The following is a 20,229-nucleotide window of genomic DNA, read 5'->3' on the forward strand; positions in this document are numbered from 1 at the left end:
TGCAGAAGAAAGATGGAGCCTGTTTTCATATCCCCTCTGTTAGCTTGTGTAATTTTAGTCCATTGGTATTAAGGGATATTTTGTTAATTCCTGGATTTTTTTTCCTTTTTTTCTGGCTTTGTTATTGGTGGTAGTTGTGTGTTTGTGTTTCACTTTTGGGGATTTTCTGAGTGATATTATCTATTGCCTGAGATTTTGTGGGTGTAGCTAACTTCCCTGGGTTGCAGTTTTTTTTTTTTAGTACTTTCTATAGGATTGGATTTATGGTTTGGTTTGTTTAAATCTGGTTTTGTCATGTAATATCTTGTTTCCTCTGTCTATGGTGATTTAAAGCTTCACTGGGTATAATAGTTTGGGCTGGCACCTGTGGTCTCTTTGTGTCAGGAAAACATCTCTCCAGTATCTTCTGGCCTTCAGAATCTCCATTGAGAAGTCAGGTACGATTCCAATTAAGTCTGACTTTATATGTTATCTGGCCTTTTTCATTCGCAGCATTTGATATTCTCTTTTATTCTGTATGTTTACTGTTTTGATTATCATGTCGCAAGGAGACATATTTTTGGATGAGTCTATTTGGAGTTCTGTAAGATTCTTGTACCTTCATAGGCGTGTCCTTCATTAGATTGGGAAAGTTTTCCTCTAAGATTATGTTAAATATATTTTCTGTGCCTTTGATCTGGAGTTCTTCTTCTATCCCTATTATTCTTAGATTTTGCCTTTTCATGATGTTCCAGATTTCATGGGTGCTTTGAGGTAAGAATTTATTGATTTGACCTTTTCTTTGATCAATGACTATATTTCCTCTACCATATATTTAATGCCTGAAATTCTCTCTTCCATCTCCTGTGTTCTGTTGGGTATACTTGCATCTGTAGTTCCTGTTTGTTTAGTCAGATTTTCCATTTTCAGAATTCCCTTGGTTTGTGTTTCTTTATAGCCTTTATTTCAATTTTTAAGTCTTGAACTGTTTTCTTCACCCCTTTGTTGTTTCTACTTGGAATTTTAGGCTTTCATTAAGGGATTTATTATTATTTTTTAATATTTTGTTTCTATTTTTCCATTTCTTTAAAGACATTTTCCATTCTTATTTAAGGGTGTATATTATCTTCATGAAGTCATTTTTAAGGATTTTTTTCTGCTTCATCTGTGTTGGGATGTTCAGATCTCACTGTTGTAGAACCACTAATTTCTGTTGGTGCCATATTGCTCTTGATTTTGTTGAATATATCCTTACACGGCCTTCTACCCATCAGGTTTGGAGTAATTACATGTACAGGTGATGATTTTTCATCCAACCGGTGCAGGTTGTATCTGTGCCTTAGGGGCCTCTTTTGCTCCAACTCATGTAAGCAGATCTGATTCCTCAATCTGTGCCCCTGGCTGACTCTGATGCCTCTGAGGCTGGTGCTGGAGTACCCCGGCTACAGTAGTCTTGCCTTGTGGGTAGCTCTGAGGCTCTTCCTCTAATAGATGCAAATGGGGGTTATGCCTCTGGGAATCTTCTTATACTGCTCTTGCTCCATTAGGTTGCAGGTGGGGGCTGTGCCCGTGAGACCCTCTGATGCAGCTGAAGATGGTAGTGGAGCAAGTGGTCAAGAGGCAGAAGACTTGCCTTCTAACCAGCTGCTTGGGCTGGGAGGGGCATAGGAATAGCCCTTGAACCTAGGGTCTAGAGAGGGGGGACTATCCAGCAGGAGAGCAGCCACCCCCCCATCCTTCAACAGTGCATGTGGGGGCTGTCTCGCTAGGGCGCTCTGGTGCAGCTGGGAGTAGTGGTGGAGTAACCTAACTGCAGGAGAGTTGCCTTCTGACTGGCTGTTGGGGCTGCAACCAGTAGGGGAGGGGCTGTATATATAAATCTTAATAGAGCCAAGTCCTCTGCTCCAAATCATATGATTTGAGGCTATATGAGTATTAATAATACAGAAAATAATAGATGTTTAAAAGAAAATAGATTTAAGGAGGCTAATCCACTGTTGCTTTTCAACCACTCAGATAGAAATGTGAGCTCTATAGCAGGAGTTAAAACTGCTCCCCACCTCGGTTTCTTTCAAACCCTGTGTTTGCATACATGGGAGGAAGATTGTCAACTCTAATACTGACAGGTGTGAGGGATACTTTGAAATTCATAGCTGTGTAAGAAATTGGAGAATCATTAACCTCTGGTAATTAACGGACTGCACTATAAAAAAAAGAATGAACTGTTTTTATCTTTGTTTGAAAATATGACAACAAATGAAAAGACTTTCTTTAAGCATAAGTAATTGCTCAAAATATTTGAAAAGGTTAGACAGCAACCATTCTCACACTCCTTTTAAAAAGTGTTAATCCTTGAGTTATTTTGATGACTTGATTTTAATGGCTATTCTGTAGAAAACACTGTCTTGGGGTGTCTACTCACAATGGGGAATATTTTCTCTTAGACTTTGAAATGATTTTCTCTCATACAATTTTAAGTGTGATAAGACACAGCAATACCTTTTTTTGGTGCAAAATTTGCATAGATAAATTCTATCCAAGCAAATTCATACAAATGTCAATTGTAAAATATCTCGACATTCCAGAAGTTATCTACTACAAGTTTAAAGGTCTTTATATGATACTTTTACCCACTAAGGCATAGCAGCAGGCAGCTTGTTGGTTCCCAGCCACTTAGCCCTGAAATAATCACACAGAAACTATATTATTTAAATCACTGCTTGGCCCATTAGCTCTAGCTTCTTATTGACTAACTCTTACATATTAATTTAACCTATCTCCATTAATCTGTGTATCGCCATAGGACATTGGCTTACCGGCAAATTTTCAGCATGTCTGACTCTGGCCGTGGCTCCATGGCATCTCTCTGACTCCACCCTTATTTCTTCCAGCATTCATCTTAATTTTCCCTGCCTAAGTTCTCCCCTGCTATAGGTCCAAAGCCGTTTCTTTATTCATTAACGGTAATCACAGCAAACAGAGGGGACTCCCACATCACTAAGGGATGGATGTTACTCAATAACCCTACCTTTAATAGTGCCGCAGCTCAATTATTTCCTAAAAAATGAAAATACTCTATAAGGAATAAAACCTTCTCACTGCTGTTCCAACCAATGATGAACCAGAGACATTTGTTAAATGTTTAAGTTAAAATATTCAAAAACAGATATTTTATTTATATTCTCAGACAAATATGTACAAATATGAAAAAATATCAATAAAAACAGATGTTATCACCCAGTCTTTCATCAAATGCCCACAACTGTAATTAACTTGAAGTAAATCTTTTGTAGACATAATAACAGAGAATCAATTTGAAAGTTATTTATTTTATTATATTATTAATCATAAACAGAGACAAAGGCTTGCTATTTTAATTTTTATGGCATTCAAGTTTATATTTGCCCTTTTACAAACTCATTTTGCTGTAATTATTTTCTGTTTTCCGATAAAGCTAACAAAAGACTCATTGGTACATCACAATTTTTAATGATATCAAGACAAGTAGGTAAATAAAAACATCTAAAATTAAGTTTGTCATCATCTAAATGCAAAGAGACACAACACAAGGAGAAATCTGGGTGTTGTTCCTCATTATTTACTTAACAGTTATTAATTATGATAATATATTTCACAGTAAAGAATGAGAAATCTTGACAACAGTTCCACAAATGGAAGAGACAAGCACACCTCTTAACATATGAATGTATTCAATCTTACAATGGTACAAACATCATTAAGAGAACATAATTTTAATAATGAGATTATCAGTTTTAGTTTAAGAAAACATTACAAAATGTACAGAGCCCTCATAAACTCGAAAAAGACTTTCTACTATTGTTAATATCTCTCAATATTAGGATGTGATTATTGCAAACACTGAAGCAATATTAAAATAGAGTTAACTGTACTCCACCCTGTAATCTCTTCCTCAGCTTTTATATTGCTAATGTCTTTTCTTGATACCATTATACCTTCTGGGGGGTCCTTGAAACATTTAGTCATCATTTCCTTTTAGGTTACTTCTGGATCTAGTAAAGTCTTAGACATTCCTTCTATTGATGACAATTTTGAGGAGTTACTGCTTGAGTAATTTAAAAAATGTTTATCTATCAGAAATGACTTCCATGATTTTTTCCCATCTCACAATTAGATTGGCACTATGATTTTGGGGAAGAAGTCCACTGAGGAAAATTATTTCCTCATTGCATTATATCCAATGTATATGGTATAAGAATTATTTATTAATACCAATGCTCACCATGTACACTTGGAAACAATAAAACCACACTTATTCATTATGAAGTTATCCATGCTATAGCCCCACTCACTCTGCCATCCCAAACTGAATGGAATGAGGACTAACCCTCCTCCTACGTAAGAGTGGAATACGCCTGTGAATCATGGGAAATTCCTCTGTGAGAAATATTTGCTTTTTCTCACTCCATTTAGTTAGCTGTCTCTTGAATGTTATTTGATGCCTTTTGTTTTAGTCAGTTGCTACTTATTTATTTAATTTTGTCAAAATTATACCATAAATGGGCCTTTGAAGCACTTTTGGTTGCCTTTTGTGTTCCTTTTTTTTCATTAAAGGCATTTGCTTTTACTTCTGGCTAATTAGATAATTTACTTATGCTTTTAAGGGCTTCTAACACATTTTAGTTCATCCCAGAGTCACCCCTTTTCACAAAAATGTCTTTGTCCCCACTCTTAAATAATATTTTAAATCAGAAATACGAAGCCAGGTGTGTGTATTGTCAGTAGGATGTCCTTGCTTCTTGGTCCTCTCATTGAAAGTAGAGAGATGCATGTGTCTGTTACTGAGAGTATTTATCTATTTTATGAAGCTGAAATATAGTACTTGAGACTAGTACTCCTTACTGAAAATTTTCAGTAAACAACAATAAAATCATCATGAAGGAGTGCTAAATTTGATGTGATGATTTTCTCAACTAGCATATACAAATGAGTATTCTGAGTGTCTAACATGAAGCACCCTTTTGCTATACTGTTCTTGGTAATGAGTAGACAATTGAAACTTGATTTTTATAGCCCACAACAAGTACAAGAAGACTCACAGTCCACTTAGAACTTCTGTTGCAAATATGATATCTTTAGCTATGTCTACACATTGCAGCAGAACAGGAAAACCCACTAAATCTTAAGGTTATTAGATGCACTTATGAGAATGGAGCCCCCAACCCTATTTGTTAATATTATCACATGTGTATTATGCTCAAGCAAAGTACTTTCTGTTAACTTCTTGTTAACTTTCTTGTTAAGACCATAACAAATGTATCATTATAGTTTTGCTTATTATTTTTCTCTACTAATCTCCAGAGTTATTATAAACCAGCCTCTTTTTATCCTTCCCATGTCAATGAGGCTATTTTATATAGATATAATAGATAGACTTAATTTTTTATCACATTCTATTGAACATCCATTATGAGTTTATAAATGTAGGAAGAAAGCCAGGATGACAAATCTGGTGCTAGTGTTTTAGTTTTGGTTTTTGTATGGAAAAAAATCAATATATTTTGAAAATTTCATACTTTGCCTACAAACAGATGCAGTATCACATTTCATAATTCCCTCATCTTTTTAAAAAAAATTATTCATTTTACATACCAACCACAGTTCCCCCTCCCTCCCCTACTACCTTTCCCCTATACACTTCCACAGCCCATCCATTTGCTCAGCGGGGGTTAGGCCTTCCATAGGGAATCAATGAAGCCTGGCATATCAAGTTGAAGAAGTACCAAGCCCTTCCCCCTGTAACAAGACTGAACAAGGCATCATGCAATAAGGAATGGACACAAAACGCCAGTTCATGCACTAGGGATAAAGCCAGGACCCACTTCCAGGGATCTCAGAAACAGACCAAGCCACACAAGTGTCACCACATTCAGAAGGCCTAGTTTGGTTCCATACAGGTTCCTCAACTATGAGTCCAGAGTACATGAGCTCCCATTAGCTCAGATCAGCTCTGTCTGTGGGTTTCCCCATCATGATCTTGACCACCCCAGTTCTCACATAATTCCTCCTCCCTTTCTTCAACTGAATTTCAGGAGGTTGGCCCAAGGCTTGTTTGTGGATCTGTTTCTGCTTCTATCACTTACTAGGTCAATGTTATAATATAGCAATTAGGGTAATCACTAATCTGATTACAGGAGAAGGACAGTTCAGGCACCCTCTTTACTAAGAGTCTTAATGGGGGCCATGCTTTAGATTCCTGGGAATTTCCCTAGCAGCAGGTTCCCCCTAACCTCATAATGGCTCCCTCTATCAAGATATCTCTTTTTTCTCCTACTCTTTTCCTCCCCAACCCAATTATCTGAATACCTCATGCTTCCATGCCCCATTCTGTTGCTAGAGATTTCTGTCCCACCTGGTTCCACAGCCATTTAGTCCCAAAGAAATACACAGAAGTCTATATTAATCATAAACTGGTTGGCTTGTTAACTCAGGCTTCTTATTAATGAATTCTTACATCTTAAATTAGCCAATTTGTCTTGTCTATGTCAGTCATGTGGCTTGATACCTTTTATCAGTGAGGCATTTTCATCTTGCTTCCTCTGCATCTGGGTTATGACTGCAGACTCAGTATTTTCTCTTCCTAGAATTCTCCTGATCTGGTCATCCTGCCTATACTTCCTGCTTAGCTACTGATCAATCAGTGTTTTATTAAAACAAAAAATATGAGTGACAGGGTACAAGACCATTGTCTCACAGCACACATTCCTCCAGTTTACCCAAGAGATCTTATCTATTTATCCTTCCTAGAGTGATCCTTGCAGGTCTCTCTGAGGTTGCTCTTGTTACTTAGCTTCTTTGAGGCTGTAGATGGTGGCCTGGTTATTCTTTACATGTAATATCCACTTATGAGTAAGTATATACCATGCTTTTTTGGGGGGTTCTGGGTTACTTTACTCAGGATGATTGTTTATAGTTCCACTGATTTGCATACAAATTTTGTGATGTCATTACTTGTTCTTGATGAGTAATACTCCATTGTGTATGTCTATCATGAACAAAACTCAAATCCAAGTGGATCAAAGACCTCAACATAAATCCAGTTACAATGAACCTGATAGAAAAGAAAGCAGGAAGCAGCCTTGAACTCAATGGCACAGGAGACCACTTCCTAAATATAACACCAGTAGCACACACACTGAGAGCAACTATTAATAAATGGGACCCTCTAAAACTGAGAAACTCTTGTAAGGGAAAGGACGTGGTAAATAAGACAATACAGCAACCTACAGAATGGGAGAAGATCTTCAGAAAACCCACATCTGACATAGGGCTTATCTCAACAGTATATAAAAACTCAAGAAACTAGACACCAAAATAACAAATAATACAGTTAAAAAGAGGGGTACAGATGTAAACAGAGAAGTTTCAACAGAAGAATCCAAGGGGCAGAAAGACATTGAAGGAACTGTTCAAAATCCTTAATCATCAGGTAAATGAAAATCAAAACAACTCTGAGATATCATCTTAAACTTGTCAGAATGGCTAAGATTAAAAAAAAAAAAACAACACTGATGACAGATTGTGTGTATGAGAGAATGTGGTGTAGTAAATGGAACACTCCTCCATGGCTGGTGTGAGGGCAATCATATACAGCCACTTTGGAAATCAGTATGGCAGCTTCTCAACAAATTCAAAATCAATCTAGATCCAGCATATATATTCTTGGGAATATACCCAAAGGATGCTCAATCATAGCACAAAGATACTTACTCAACTATGTTCATATCAGCATTATACATAATAGTCTGAACCTGAAAACAGTCTATATGCCCCTCAACTGAAGAATAGAAAAGAAAGTGTGGTACATTTAACTAAATGAGACATGTTTTTATTCTCTTTGAGAAGTAAACACTAAAATTTGTGCTCTTTAACAACCTTTAAATAATTGGGATGGTAGAATGTTGTATTTGAAGGAGTTAATCCAAATTGGTATTTGAATGATGTTTCATCACTATGCATTCCGAAAGCATGATTTATCAGAATAAGCAAGTAGGCCCTGATTATTTACTCTTATACCTTGCAGAAAAAAGGACAACCCTTAGATAAAGGAAAAGCTTTTTTGCCTCCATAACTGTGCTATTTATTATAGATGTTATTCATTTAATGTGGAAATTTGTTTTATGTTTAACGTGGTAACATATTTTTCCAAATTCATCACCTGTTGGACTATTGCAAATCAAAATGCATTTAATTCATCTTGCTGACAAGATCATGAAATACTTGCAGTTGACTACAGCTCACACAAATGATCTAGCACAAAGCCCATTTTAAAATAATGTTTGAGTGTCTTGTGTAATTTACTGTTACTTTACCTTATTTGGAAAATTGTGAGAAACTCACCATAAATTAAGGACTGGCATTAGTATCAAATAACTTTCTCATTGATAACTTTTGAAAGACATGAAGTAAACAAAGAAGACCCAAAGGCATCTGTGCAGTTGTCATCACCAACAGAATTGAGGGGTACTGTAAAGATCTTTATTAGTTTGTTACAGAACTGAGTGGTGATAAATCTTTCTCAAAATTCAGTGTCATTCAGTACAAAATACAAGTTCTATAAAATACACAACCCAATAAAATGGTGTTTTTTTAATTCAGTTTTCATTAACAACTTTAAATTGCATGCTATAATTATAATAATTGAAATTGCTTTCCCGTAAGTAAACTATTTTCAGAGTGCAGAGTAGATACCAGGAAAAGACAATGATCTATTATCTTTCATGTCTACAATTTGTTGAACAAGAAACTCTAAATTAAGAGCTTAGAAAACAACTTCATTGGTTTTTGAAATAATTAACTCTGGGAGTCATGGTCCAAGACCCTTTTTAGATTTAGATTTAAAGTGCTTTTTCTTATACTTGTCAAGTCTTGACATTTTATCATTTTGTATTTAAGGAAGTAGAGATTATTTCCCTCCCCTGAGCATTGAAGACAAACTGCATATTCATGTTGGATTGCAAATAGCATTAAAAACAAACTTATTTTATATTCATTATATTGGTCCTTCTTGAAAAATTATTGATGTACTACATAAGAAGAGGTATCTGGCTTAAGTATAGTACCCTGTATATTTTTTGAAATGAAAGATTAAGCCGGGCGGTGGTGGTGCACGCCTTTAATCCCAGCACTTGGGAGTAGAGGCAGGTAGATCTCTGTGAGTTCAAGACCAGCCTAGTCTACAAGAGCTAGTTCCAGGACAGGCTCCAAAACCACAGAGAAACCCTGTCTCGAAAAACCAAAAAAAAAAAAAAAAAGATTAATGGGAAAATATTAGTAAATATTGATGCTCATTCCTCTAATATAGTGATTCACAACCTTTCTAATGCTCTGACCCCTTATTATATTCTTCATGTTATGGTGACCACCAATCATAAATTATTTTATTCAAAACTATAATTTTGCTACTGTTATGAACCATAATGTGAATATCTGATATGTAGATGGTCTTAGGCCATACCTATGCAGATGGTCATTCAATGCTCAGGTTGAGAACCACTGTTCCAATACATGGGATTTTCTAATAGAAAGTTTGTCTACTCAATCTTATGAAAATTAAAGTTAGTTATTCCTCAGAAAACAGATATTTCTACTTTCATAATGCTTTAAAGTATGAAGGAGTTTACTAAAGTTAATTTTATACAGAGAACTGTTTATTTAAATATTGCATTTATATAATATGGACTATGTTTTATTTGATTTAATCACTGATAAACTCAAAGCATGAAGAATGATATTAACCACATGGGAGGTGATAAATTTATATTAGTTAAGAGAATATCTCTTATTTTGGAATGTGATGTCTCTTCTGAGGGTCAAAAGCTGTGTCTTTAGTACCAGAGCAGACATTAGGTGAATGCCACTAGACTGACAAGTTAAATGGTGAATTTTGAAATTATACCAGTATTAAAATGTTCGTAGTGGAAAAGATGAGCATAGTGGCAAATAATTAGAGCACTCCAGAGACTGAAGCAGGGGAATTGTGAATTAGTAGGCAGCTTGGGCTATAAAGAAAGAATCTGTACAAATATACAACCTAACCATAATTTCTTATTGGTAAAAGAACATGACAAAATGGTTGACTCAGGAATGATATATTTTATGTGTTATGTTGTCATATTCCTGAAAATTAAAAAAATCATTGTTTGTTAAATTTATGATGATTTACAATGTGTATTTTCACCACTAAGTTTCCCAAAGATGAATGTACTTTCAACACTAGCTCAGCTATTATGACAGACAAACCAGAGGAATATATTTATGATCCTTTTAAACATGAAATTTGCATGTTTAACTTGCATTCATTCTTCCCTTTAGTCAAAAATTTAGCATCACTATAAACAATCATAATTCTTACAAAAACTTCTTACAAACATGAAAGTAGAAGAGATCCTTGGAGGTGGAACTGAGGTAACCTTGACATCTGGACACATTTGGCTATAGTGACAATGATAATGATGTTAGCTTTCACAACTATGGTAATCCAAGACAAAGCGTATTTTAAAGTGACATTTTAGAGTTATATAAGATGATGCACACACACTGCCATTTAATCATTTCTTAGTGGTAAACTAATGTCATTAGTATGGGTATCATTGAGTCCTACTGTTATCATATATTTCTTTTGTTGTACCTATTTAGAGTACTTGTGGCATACAAGTCAGAAGGGTTGACGTTCCTTTCTTTCTTGGTTTCTCTGTCATACTCACACTTACCATGACAAAGTGTCGTTGCTTCTCCTCTCTAATTCTCCTTTCATTTTTCTGTGCTGAGCTCAGATTGATAAGGAAATAGAATCACAGTTTAAGATAATGTTGATCCTAAAGAACACCTGAGATGCTATGTTTTCCTGAAGAATTGATAGGGTGAAATTCTAGAGGCACCACCTGATGTCTTTCTGAAGAAAAATTCAGGGGGTCGTGAAACCCAGACTTAAACCCCCAGAAAACTGCAAGTGTGTGGATCTGCCATCAAGAGGGGGACAGGTGATTCCTGAAGGTTAATATAATATGTTTTTTTCTAAACACGATCTTTCATTGTTTTATATTTTCTCAGTTATAACCTTCATTTTCATGCTAACTTTCCTTTCTTCCTTTCTCTCTTTTTTTCTTTTCTTTAAATTTTCCCTTAGGAAATATGAGGAATACACCTTGATGATGGGAAAAGTTCTCAGTCTTCTTGTCGCCTTTGCTAGAGGCTGATCTCCTCCAAGGTACGATGCTGCAGAGAAGGCAGGCTGGGAAAGCTTTCCTGATGATGAATGTCTTTTTGTTGCTAAAGATGAAAATTAAAATAATGCTAATTTTGAGGGTCAGTATCAGCACGCTTCATCTCAGTTAACACTACTGCTATGTCCTCAGCCTCCCTTAAACCAGGGAAGGCAGTATTATGCACTTTGAGTTTCTTTCATTTTGTATTTAGCGTATTTTTCTTATACTACATTTTTATTCTATTCTTTCCCCCTCCTCCAACTTCTCTCAAGGTTAGTTTCTTTTTATAGCCAACAATTTCAATTGGATCAATACTCTTATTGTAAGAATGGCTTGCTATAGACCTCTCTGGTTGTTTATAGAACTGTTAGCTGACATAACACTATGCTCATACTAATGGACTTAAGATTTAAAATATTATAAGGGCCATTGATGTCTTTTTTCTTTTTCTTTTTCAGCTATCTAAACATGAAGACAACTTTGAAAAATTTCACAAACAACCCAAGAAGTCAGAAAATGAGGGGTGTTCCCTTCCCTAAGTTCCACCCCTAGATGTTGGCCCTGTTACAGTTGACAAGAGAAGGAGTTAAGAGGGTTGATAGCAGAATTTCACATGTCAAGGTCTATTATATTTTCTGTATCCTGGAATTATCAGTGATACATTTTAGAACTTATGCAAAATTTAAAGATCAAGTTGGTTTTATATACTAAAAATATTTAATGCCAGGTATCAACTGATCAATATATTCTATGGGTATAAAGAGAGGTGCAAAAACTCTCTGTTGATTATTCAAGATGTACTGCAGACACAACTCTTCACTTCAAACTCAGGAAGAAAGGGAACTTCAGAACAATAACAAAAATTATGCTTCCATTTTCATGGTCCACATAATTTAGTACCCACTAATGCACAGTATATGAAGTTCAAAGCCCTAAGTATGATTTTGTTTATTTGTCTCACATTGTTTCCTATTCTTTGTCTAAATAACTTTGCGTAATAAAATTTGGAGGAGAATTATGAAAATCACTATCGTGTTTTATTATTCATATGCTTTAAAGGGAGATATAATTGTATAAAATTCTAGTTAGTTAGTTGGTCTTTATAACACTATAAGTGTGTAAATTTAACATTTCTGAACTTTCACTCAACATCCAGTGCTTATGAAATTGTATATATAACAAATGTTGATAATCTATTTTTTCCTCAATCATTGTTTTTCTGTACTGTTCAATTGTCTAAGGAAAGATGAAAGATGCCTTTAATGTACAAGAAACTTATTCAGACCCAGTGTTTGAATTCATATATATACTACATATATAGTATTTATATTAGATATCATTCTGCATATTATATGATTTATATGATCTATGTAATCATTGTTTTTGCAATTGTACTAAAACTTTCAAAAGCCTGAAATATTAAACAAATATTCAATAAAAGAACTGAGATGTTAAAAATTGATATTAGTACATTGTTTTATTATAAACCAATGCTGCACACTTACTCTGACTCATTGTTTAATAAGCTTTTGATGTAGATACAGGCTATTTTTATTAGACTAAGTTTATGCCAGCTTACTAAAGGACAAACATGAATTATAGACTATAGCCTATCATTAGAAATTCCAGTTTATAGCCTGTTGCTCTGGCTCCAGAATCCTTCCACTAGATCGTTGTGTCTCCCAAAAAGAAACTAAAGTGGTTCATATGTAGTTTATTATGAAATAAGTCAATTTATTGATTGATAAAATCTATAGTATGGTATAGAACCACATGATGTACAAATTTATTTTCTTGATGTCACTGCTTTTGGACTGTGATAAATAGACAAAAAAGACTACTAACAGAAATGGCAAAGATCGTCTTCTTTTTTATTCACAAGTTGGTTTCTTATTACAGTGACAGTTCTTGGAACAACTTTTACGGCAAGGTAGTTTCCTTGGTAACAAGGTGGTCTTTAAGTATATCACTCCCTAGAACAGTCTGTCCCATTAATGTATCTTGCACTCACTCCACGTTTGAGCTTGCTGTCTCTGGTAATACACTGCCATAGGCAAAACTTCACCCTTACAAGCTTTTCTTTAACCCGTTCAAAAGTACATTAATTTTGATAGATACTGGGTTCAAGCCCTATCTATTGTGTGGTTTCTAATTGATGCGTTGTTTCTCTTTTTCTTGGTATTTTGTACAGTTAATTATATGTAACAGTGTAACTATGAATAAAATGTTCACAAAGCAGAAATATCAAAGTGTTCTCACTCATAAACGGTTGACCTCCTGATGGGTTTGAAACAGATGACTCATGAAGGTACAGGGCTTTTTAGATTTATCTTACCTTCCATGGCTGTAGATAATGGATCTGCATTTCTGTAATCGTGCAGGGACACACAGGATGTGAAAAGGCAGGAGAACAGCAAGAGGACTCAAGCACTGGAGCGTGCTCTGTGAGAGGAAAGGTCAGATCGCTAATGGGGCATTTACTGGATAGTTATGCTTTCAGAATTGTTACTTCTACACAAATGCACTCAAATTGATTTAGGCACTTTCCCCTACCATTGTGTCAGGGAGAAAGGATACAAGAATACCCAATCGACTATTCTGTAAAACCTAGCACATGGTCTCCTAATGAGTTGAACTACTGCTCTGATAATTGGGTCACTCTCCCACACATGGGCTCTCTAGTAACCCAAGAATCAACCTGAGACCAAGCTATCAGTCCTTCTCTTCTACTTAGTCAGGACTGCTGGGCTGCATTTCAAACCAGTTGCATAACTGGTTGGTGAAGAAGCTGTGGTGTGGGTAGAAGTGGTGTTAAGACAGAAAAGTCTGAGACATCATTTATCACAGCATAGTGTCCAATGTTTCATTCCAGCGTTGTACCTCCTCCATCATAAATCGTTCTTACTTTGCCAGCTAAACTTACAGGAGCACAAACAATAGTTAAGATCACATAAGAAATGAACACAAGTTCCAGATGTTTGTTTTTAGGGAAAACTAATGCTGGAAACAACTTTTGACTGTAATTATACAATAATGTCTGTATCTGAAATGTTCAACACAATTTTCTCACCCTACCTCCCTCCCAGCAAGATCTGATTTCTGAAGCAAGTGTGTCAACCTTTATTTGTCTTTTGAGGTTGTCCTTTATCATCTTAATTTAGTTATATGTTTCAAATTTATAGGTAACATTTATATTTTTAGCTTTTGATAATTTGTCTTGTGATATTAGCTTTATTTACTAATCTGCTATTAGATAAAAATGTTACCTTAAATAGATTCATCTACTATTTTCCTTTAGTATACTTATTACACTGATTTTAGTTTAGCAGTTTATCAGGTTAGAATATTCATGCAAGATCAAATAGTAAATACTATTATTCTGCTCTTTTTTTTTTTACAATGTTTCTCATCAAGCCAAATTCATTAGCCCATTTCCCCACTTTATTGAGGTTTTTATTTTTGTTGTTATTATTTCTTGAAATGAGATATTGCTATGTATTAAAGCTTGCCTTGAACTTACTATATAGCCCAGCCTAGCCTCCAACTCTGGATCTTCCTCTTCTTCCCTCAGCCTTATTAGCTCTGGTATTAAAGCACGTCATCACCCTCAGCTGTATTTAGTATTTATTTATTTATTTATTTATTTATTTATTTATTTATTATTCTTTTGTGGAAATTTAGGTGACACTATTCCTTGGGAAACCTGAACAAATGTCTTGTCACTCCAGAGAGGGCACCAATGACTGATTAAAGTAACGGTAACAACAAAGCCCAACCTGATAAACCAATGAGTTTATTGCATGACAGTGTTACATACAGGAGTATGAGTCAGATTACTCAGAGACAAGTGATCACCCAAAGTTTAACCCAGGCTGAATAGAAATCCCGAGACCCAGTGCTTGAGTGAGGTTCTAAAGCTATGAGTGAAATAAAAACTGAATAATAATAATAATAATAATAATAATAATAATAATAATAATAAAGCAGAACTTTGGAAGTCTCAAAAAGACTTGTAGGTAGATCCAAAGGTTTGTGAATCCTTTTCACATCCCTTAAATTTTTATGCAAACTCAAGAAAGACGGAATCTTATGCATCCAGTACATTGTGGGGACTTACTGAGACTTTTGAGCTGTATACTTCCTTACTGCTGTAAGAAGACTCCATTTAGAATTTGAGAGTCTTAAGGTCTTCCCTCCAGGATAGAGCGTGTCATTTAGGAGGAAAACGCTACATAGTAAGGTCGGTTTCTACATGTCAACGACTAATGTCTTCCTTGATCTTTCTCTTCTTTTATGTTGAGACATGGTCCATCACTAAACCTAAAGTTTCTGGATTTGAGTAACCTGTCTAGCTTGGATGATCTGTATCAATCTCACTTCTTACTCTAACACTAGGATTGCAGTCACAGAGTGCTATCCCTGCCATGTTAAGTAATTCTGAGGTTAAGGACTTTGGTTAATATGTGCTTGTGACTATTACTTAACCCACTAGCTGTCTCCATAGCCTGTTATCTTTTTCCTTTTATTTATTTGAAATTTGTTGGAGGCTACTGTTTCACCATATGTAGACTGGATTTATTTTAAATTTGCAATAGTCCTCCATTAGATTTTCTAGTAGTCGAATTCAGGCATGAACCAACATGTTGAGACCCAGTTGGTTTTTATATAACCATTAATAATTAACTTCATTTTTTTTAAAAATCTAAGTATTTCCAATGTTTTTATTGGAAAAGAAAGAAAGGGATAATTTATCTTTTGGTTTACATTTTTGTTTTGTTTTTTTTTTTTTTTTTCACAGAGAAGTCCTCTTTAGGAGCAACTTCCATCCTTCTTGTCTGATAAAGACTGGAAGATTTCTTTTTCTTTACTGTTGTATCTTTTTAATATCTATTTGAATTTGTTTCTGCCTATTTTTAAATGCTTTGACTGTAATTTACTCAATTCCTCCTTAATTATTATTATTATTTTACATATTTTACTTTTTCAAAGTCCTTTCCTAGGTTTTAAATTTTCTTTCTTCCATTCCTGTTTCTAAGAAGTGCTTTCAGTAAGGCTTTTAGGAAATCGCATTTTTACTTTGCTAAACAGTCTCTGTGCTTTATATTGCTTTCGTGTATTCTTAAGTTTGCAATTTCTTTAGGCTTTCAAATTACCTCTTACCATTCCTCTCAGAAGTCTGGCAACCCTTGGCTCCATATTCACACTAACAAACCAAATCAAGTAAATGGTGACATTAAGCACTGTGTGTCAAGAGCTAGCTGATGAGAGGAACTCATAGGTACTAGGTGCGTGGTAGGATCTAGTGCCGCACCTCTTCATTGTAGTTCTAATGCTTCATGTAGGATTTTTCATAATTTTGGTCCTAGGATGTTAACCTTGAGCTGACAGTATTCTCGAAGTACAGTGGGAAAGGGTAGCTAGGTTAGTAATGGTTTGCAGATAGACTGACATGAAACCTAATTTTTCAGTAAACCAAGACCTCAACCCAGGAAGAAATTTTGTCATTCAAACTCGCATCATCTATGGAGAGAGAATATGGTGGGTGGAACTCAGAAATCACTTTGCTTCACTTGGAGATAGAAATCAGATTCAACTGCCTTGTACAAATGAAGTCAATCCTTTAGTCACCTTTAGCCTCACTCTTAGAAATAACTGATGCCTCTTGTTCTTAGGTGTCATTGAAATTTTGTCCTCAAATTCTTAGGCTGCCTAACAAGATATACTATTGGTTTTTCTGTATGTGTTGGTATCCTTCCTGTCCTTTCTTTTGTGGAGAAACTAAAGTGTTCAATATACCTGAACTAAGAGTTACAATGGGGTCTCTACCATAAATATGTGAAAACTGAAAAAGCAGCATTCTAAGTCAACAGACAGAGTTTGTTCCACAAGATTATTCCCAGTGTCATCTCAAATGTGTTCATTTGCAAGCTGTGTTTAAAAGTAGCATTACCTATATGAATAGAGACTTTTAAATTGACTGATATAAACCACAGGATGTATACTTTATGTCCAGTTCCTTATAATTTCTCATTAGATTTTGCTAGTGTGCTACTGTAATTTTAAATGGTTATCAACCCTCATATATTCCCGCCTCTACTTCATAATTCCTTTTTTTCCTAAACTCATTGTTTTCATCTTCATTCCTCTTAATATTTTGTGTGTAGTCACCATTATCTTTTGTGTTATCTTTCCTGTTTATTACCGCAGTGACCTATACTTTTACAAAAATCTGAACTATGTAAGTTTGTCATCAAAATAAGAAGACCTTTTGTCTGACTTAAACCCACTGTTCCTTTTTAAACATTATATCTTATTTCTAGCCTTTCAAAACATTGCATTATTCTGTAAGCTATAAAGGTAAAGCAATGGTAAATAAATGAGTGCAATGGAAATGACATCTAAAATTAAGAGATAAGATATTTTGCTTGCCTTGGAAATACTCTTATGGAAAATATGTAAATGAATTTACACATCTTTCAACAAATTGATATTTTATACATTGCATAATTTGCTTCTTTATGTAATGTATAAGTTATTATGTGACTACTATGAGAAGCATGATTAATAAAAACTCAGAGAGAGAAAGTGGGGTTCAATCTGAAAAGCAAACCAGTCAGTCACTGGCTCTTACCTCAATATCAATCTGAAATGGTAATCCTGCCTCCAGGAATCTAAGATTGGACTAAGAGCTGTTTCCTCCTGTTTTATAGTCCTTTCTAGGGCTGGAATTAAAGCTTTATTTATTAAAATACAAGGAAAATACAACTGAAACTATGATTGTGAAAATAAATTTCTTTTATAATAATTTTAGTTTCTTATTCTAAACTGTGGATATAATTTAGGAAATAAAGTTATTCCAGCAATATAAGCAGGGGAAATTTCCAAGTTGACATCACAATACATTAGATTTGGGGTTCCCATTTGAACCTTTTTTGTAAACACAAACTCTATCAGAAATCAGATAAAATCCAGTACTTTGCTGTCAATGAAGGCCACAATGCCAGTCTTCAAAGAGTGGATTCAAACCTTGATGTGGGCATACAACGTTGTTATAGTTCTCTTGACTTCAGTCTGATTTTCAGGAAAATGGGGATTTGTCACTCAAGATATTTGTTAGTGTACATGCAAAGCATTTAATATAGTACCGATCCCATAGTGAGCATTCAATGAACAGTTGCTAATATTATTAAAAAGCCATTCAAATACTTTTGACTAAAACAAATAAAACTTTATAAATCACAAACAAAATTAATTAAGCAGATCAATTGAACAAAAGAAAACACCTAGGAAGGATAAGCTGTACTCAACACAGTCTCTAGATTAAATAAAATGTTTAATAATATGTGGTTGTACTTGGGACTTTTCTCACTCTAAATGTTAAAACAGGGTGCGGAATGTGGATTTTTGCAGTCAGTAACAATAGTTTTCATCTCAAATATTCAGAGAAGCCATTTAATTAAAAAATATTCTTGCCTTGCCTCTTATGTGCCCTGCTGTGTTTATCAACCATGCATAAGAAAATACCCCCTTTTTTATGCTTGAATTCTTTCTCTTTCCACAGACGTTTCCACTGGGCCTGGGAGATGGGCAATTCTATTCATGGACAGATGGTCTGAGAAGAAAAGATTGGCATGACTATGAAAGCATTCAGAAAGAGGCTTTGCGCTCAGGTACGAACTTCAGAGTAAGACCAAGTGCTCCTTTCAATTCAGCATTTGGTTTTTCACTGCAAAGCTCTCATGTTAGTTTTCCTTCTGCATGCAGTAGAGTTGTCTGTCTTGTGGGAACATTGGGGGTCAACAATGGACAGAAACAAAATGACTTGGAATTTCACAGACAAGGCAAATAATGAATGGCCTCACCTTGGCTGCAAAAGAGGTCGTTGAAAATGGCACATCTATATTATCTTGTGTTTCCAAGCCTTTTAAAAATAACTCTATGGGTGATGTTGGGATTTATCGATGACACATGACCTGGAAACATGAGCCAGATTCATACATTGGGATGAATTATATCTAAATGGCAATGCAAGGCAACTGGGTCATGCCACAAGTTTACAGCATTGTCATTGACTGTAGCAAGTCCACAAACTACAACACCTGGAAATTTGAAGTGATGATACTTGGACTAATGGTTCAATAGACCAAGCGAGGTTAGAATTTGTGTAGCATTCTAGCCAGGTGATATAGCTAACAAAAAGAAATGACAAGAAAGTCCTTTAAATAAATGGAGTTTTGCAATGAAAACTTCAGAAGAATACATCAGTAGCAATCCACGGAAGGGGACAGCGCACACCAGGCTGTCCCCATTCTATCACTCAGCCAAAGTAACTTTGCTCTTTCACAGGGAAGGTGTCACAGAAATAGGGTGACTACTGTTTGGAAAGGGATGCAAACCGCAGTGAAGTACTGCCCCTTGGGTCAAGCAGGAAGCATAGCTATGACTACCCAATAAGAGGTCATCCTGGTAAATCTTCTACAAACTCAACACCTCAGGATAATTGCAGCTAGGGAGTTACATCATCCGGACATTGTGCAGGGCTGTTCTGCATCAGGCAGGGCTGATATAATTATAGGTCTTTTCCCTCTTTTCTCATAGTCTTTTCTTTATTATCAAGCATAAACCACCTCTCTATTTCATTAAGGCAACTCGTCCCAAACATAGCTCTTCTTTTAAAAGAACTGATTTTTCTTAGATCTCCTCTCCCCACCTTGACAGTAAGCCAATGAAAAAAATCATAAAGCTGCTTTCCTCACCACCTGCCTCACCTGTTAATCCTCTCATCTCCTATTTCCATCAGCCTTTGTCCACCTGTACTAATATGGCCATCTGTTCTTTATGCTTCAGATGCACAGGGTTTTTGGAAATGCTTGCTTAACCTTGTCAACTGAATCTGTAACAAAATAATAATAATAAAATTATCAAAAAATACTGAACAAAGGTTTAATACTAAGTAAATCATTGAATCTCAGAATAATTTTGGTAGATATTCGCCAAAGTTTAT

At 35.2% G+C, this 20,229-nt stretch overlaps 1 protein-coding gene across 3 annotated transcripts in view; it reads left to right on the forward strand.

Moving 5' to 3' along the window:
* Nucleotides 1-20,229, forward strand: part of Galntl6 (polypeptide N-acetylgalactosaminyltransferase like 6) — a 1,046,769-nt gene that overhangs the window by 355,019 nt on the left and 671,521 nt on the right. For 2 of the 3 annotated variants that reach the window (XM_057752992.1, XM_057752993.1), the window contains 2 exons: nt 13,607-13,681; nt 18,787-18,895. In XM_057752992.1, coding sequence (XP_057608975.1) covers nt 13,607-13,681; nt 18,787-18,895 — 184 coding nt within the window. The remainder of the gene's footprint in view (nt 1-13,606; nt 13,682-18,786; nt 18,896-20,229) is intronic. The other variant, XM_057752994.1, reaches the window with a different exon arrangement.

This window comes from Chionomys nivalis, chromosome 20, assembly GCF_950005125.1.
Source record: "Chionomys nivalis chromosome 20, mChiNiv1.1, whole genome shotgun sequence".
NCBI lineage: Eukaryota > Metazoa > Chordata > Mammalia > Rodentia > Cricetidae > Chionomys > Chionomys nivalis.